Source organism: Dysidea avara, chromosome 14, assembly GCF_963678975.1.
Source record: "Dysidea avara chromosome 14, odDysAvar1.4, whole genome shotgun sequence".
NCBI lineage: Eukaryota > Metazoa > Porifera > Demospongiae > Dictyoceratida > Dysideidae > Dysidea > Dysidea avara.
The window spans coordinates 1,962,665-1,965,999 of record NC_089285.1 but is presented as its reverse complement, the minus strand read 5'-3'; the positions used below and the strand labels follow the sequence as shown (position 1 = coordinate 1,965,999).

The following is a 3,335-nucleotide window of genomic DNA, read 5'->3' as shown; positions in this document are numbered from 1 at the left end:
AAAGTTTAGCAGATTTGATCTTAGGTTCAGGAGTTAATACAACACCTCTGTTGGAAAGGCTAAACAACTTACAACCTGATGAGGTGACTGAATTCATCAACAATTACAAGCAACAGGTCGACATTTACTATCAATTATAGATGATGATAATGAATTTGCTGTACTGAATAACATTAGAGCTATTCAATATCTAATCGTCAGGCTACAGAGATGGCTAAGGAGCAGGCAAAACCCTCAGGTATCTGACCAACAACAGAGTCTTAATGAAGCCCTGAGATCCCAAGGAGTGACCCCTTTATCATTTACCAATCCAGCTGACTTTGGCAGGTTCTTTGGTCAATTAATATACACCCAGGCAGAAATGCAACATCTAAGAAATCTAATTAACTCTGGTGGAGATTGGGCTGCTAATATTGTCAGGAATGATGGTACTTCATGCACAATAGCCCTGACTGGACCCAGATCACAATTAGAGCAATTGATAAGACTCCTATTGAATTCCACCAGTCTGGAGCCAATTGAATTTCTATGTGTTTCAGAGACAGAATTGATCATCCCAGTCAATGTTGATTCTGTCACAATTTGGCAAGTCACCAGCAATGCAACTAGAAATGCAATCATTGGATTTCTTCCATATTGTCATGATACCAAACTAGATTTGACAAGGTATCAAGTTTACAATCTGGATGATAGGCCAGAGTATCATGAGAGTTGTCTAATTCATGCACTAAGATTGACTGGAAAGTTCACAGAAGATCAAATTGAAGGTCTACTTACTAGATTACCCCAAGGCTATAATGTTGCAAAAACCAACCTGCACGATGTGGCTAAATATCTAGATGCAACCATTACTCTACATCAAGCCACTTTTGATAAGGAGTGTACCAAGGTAAAAAAATACATGGAATTACACATATGGCAGTGGTCCTATTAAAGTCAAATTAGCTGCAATGCTCAATCACGTGTTCATTCTGGAAAAGACCAAATACTATGCCTATGGTATAGAACATTATGATGAAATCCAGGATCACCCAGATTGGCAGAAGATATATTGCAACCTGAATAGTCTATCTACCAGAGGTAAAAGGAAGGGAATGAATATGTACAGAGTTGCACATAAACCCAAGCCAGAGAGACAAATAAACAGCTATCTGTTAATGGTGAGATTATTCAACAAGGGTCACTTCCATAGACACAATACCAATATTCATCACCCAAGTACTAACTTGATCTGTAGCCTCAAGAATTGCAATGCTGACCAGATACAATACACATTCAAAGCTAGGAGACCCAACAAGAAACCCAAGATGGTCTTCTATTGTGATTTGGAGTGTGATACTCAAACTGCACTATACCACCAACCAATTATTGCAGCAGCATCATACAGGGACAAAAAGGGACAACCTCAATTCATGCAATTCTTTGGGATTAATTGTGTAAGGCAATTGCTGACTAAGATCAGCAGGTTTGGCAAGGATCATGAAATTGTTTGTGGATTCCATAATCTATTATATGATTTTAGTGCTGCAGCTTCCCATCTGGACAAGGTGTACAATGCAGTAATTAAAGATGGTAAACTATACAAGGTCTGTATGGTGCACTGTGGTATTGCAATGACAATGGTTGACACCTTTAAAATCATCTCAGAATCATTGAAAAAGTTTGAGAAAATGTTTGACCTTGATATTGGAAAGAAAGAGATGATTGCCTATAACTATTACACCATTGATAACGTGCCACATAATGGATCAAAGCTGGTCAACCTTAAACAGTTTGCCAAAGAATTTGACAAGGAAGAGAATGGAGGCAAGGGAGCACAAGCTTTCATTGATCATGTGAATTCAGACAGTGAACTAAAGGCCTTTGTACATGGAGAAGATTTTGACTATGTTGGATACTATGCATGGTACAACATGTATGATTGTGAGGTGCTCAGGAAGGGAATGGAGAAGTTTGGCAGGCAAATGAGAGATTTCTGTATGAAGACAACTGGTATTAGGCTCAACATTAATGACTTTCTAACTATTAGTAGTTTTGCTAATTACTATGTAAGTCTGAGAGGTTGCTACAATGGAGTCTATGAAGTTTCAGGAGGGTTAAGAAATTACATCCAAGAAGCCATCAAGGGTGGTAGAGTAGTTGGCAATGAGAAGTATATGAAACAAGTCATAGATAGTGATGAAATTGATGATTTTGATGTCACAAGTTTATATCCACATGCTATAGAAGAAATTGGCAATACAATGGGATATCCACAAGGCATTGCTGAAGAGCTGAATGAGGGTGAAGATCCATGGCAGTATAAGTGGTTCATTGTCAGGATCAAAATAAAATCAATAAACAAGTACCAACAATTACCCATGATTAATAGAAGGGAAAGTGAGAAGATGTGCTGGTATAATGCAGGAGATGAACCAGAGGGATACTTTACAGAGGGCAGAATTGGTCTAGAAGATTGGATCAACTTTTGTCATATTGAATATGAGATCAAAGATGGTATTGCCTGGAAATCATCAGCTCCAAGTAATAATAAATGTGCTACTGTCATCAGGGAATTGTTTGATTTAAGAAAGAAATATAAGGCAGAGAACAACAATACTCAAATATGCATTAAACTATTACAAAACTCTATCTATGGAAAAACATGTGAGACCAGAGCTGACAAGTTGGTGTGTGTTGAATCAGGTGACAACATTAAAGATACTATATGTAAAAAGTTTGGCCTGTTTAAGAGAGCTCTACATTTTGGCAATGGAAAGCACAGTGTAATTGAATTTGCTACCTATGACACTTCTTATGTCAAGAACCACATTGGAGTTCAAATATTGGAAATGTCTAAGAGGGTGATGAATAGAGTTCTAAATCTGGCCCAGGACAATAACATTCCAATGTTGTACACAGATACAGACTCTCTGCATTTATTTAGAACAGATGTACCTAAGCTTAATCAATTATTTACTCTGAAATATGACAAAGTACTAGTTGGAAATGACTTGGGTCAATTCCATAGTGATTTTGCTGATTTAGAATGCAGACATGGCAAACCTGTGTCTGTAAAGTTTATCATGTTAGCACCCAAAGTATACTGTGATAAGTTGATGTGCAAAGAATGCAAGATGACCGGTATGCACTACAAGATGAAGGGAGTTCCTCAATTTAGTATTGAAGATGCAGCACAAGAATATGAAGATATTTTTGAAATGTATGTGACAATGGCCAATGGAACTGAGATTAGATTCAACTTAAACCCACCAAAGAAAATAAGATTTGACTGTAAAATAGGTAGAGTAAGAACAATGTTACCCAACATGTTTGTTAGATGTATTAATTTTTAA

At 37.2% G+C, this 3,335-nt stretch overlaps 1 protein-coding gene across 1 annotated transcript; it reads left to right on the top strand.

The window, feature by feature from the left end:
* The first annotated feature begins 361 nt into the window (after positions 1-361).
* LOC136243941 (uncharacterized) lies at positions 362-3,335 on the top strand. The gene is made up of 2 exons (XM_066035481.1): positions 362-881; positions 937-3,335. Exons 1-2 carry the CDS (start codon positions 362-364, stop codon positions 3,333-3,335), a joined length of 2,919 nt encoding a protein of 972 aa, XP_065891553.1.

Coding starts and splice junctions, on each gene's coding strand:
- LOC136243941 (XM_066035481.1), top strand. CDS start 362: ATGCAACATCTAAGAAATCTAATTAACTCTGGTGGAGATTGGGCTGCT. Junction 882..936: donor AGCCACTTTTGATAAGGAGT/GTACCAAGGTAA, acceptor GTCCTATTAAAG/TCAAATTAGCTGCAATGCTC.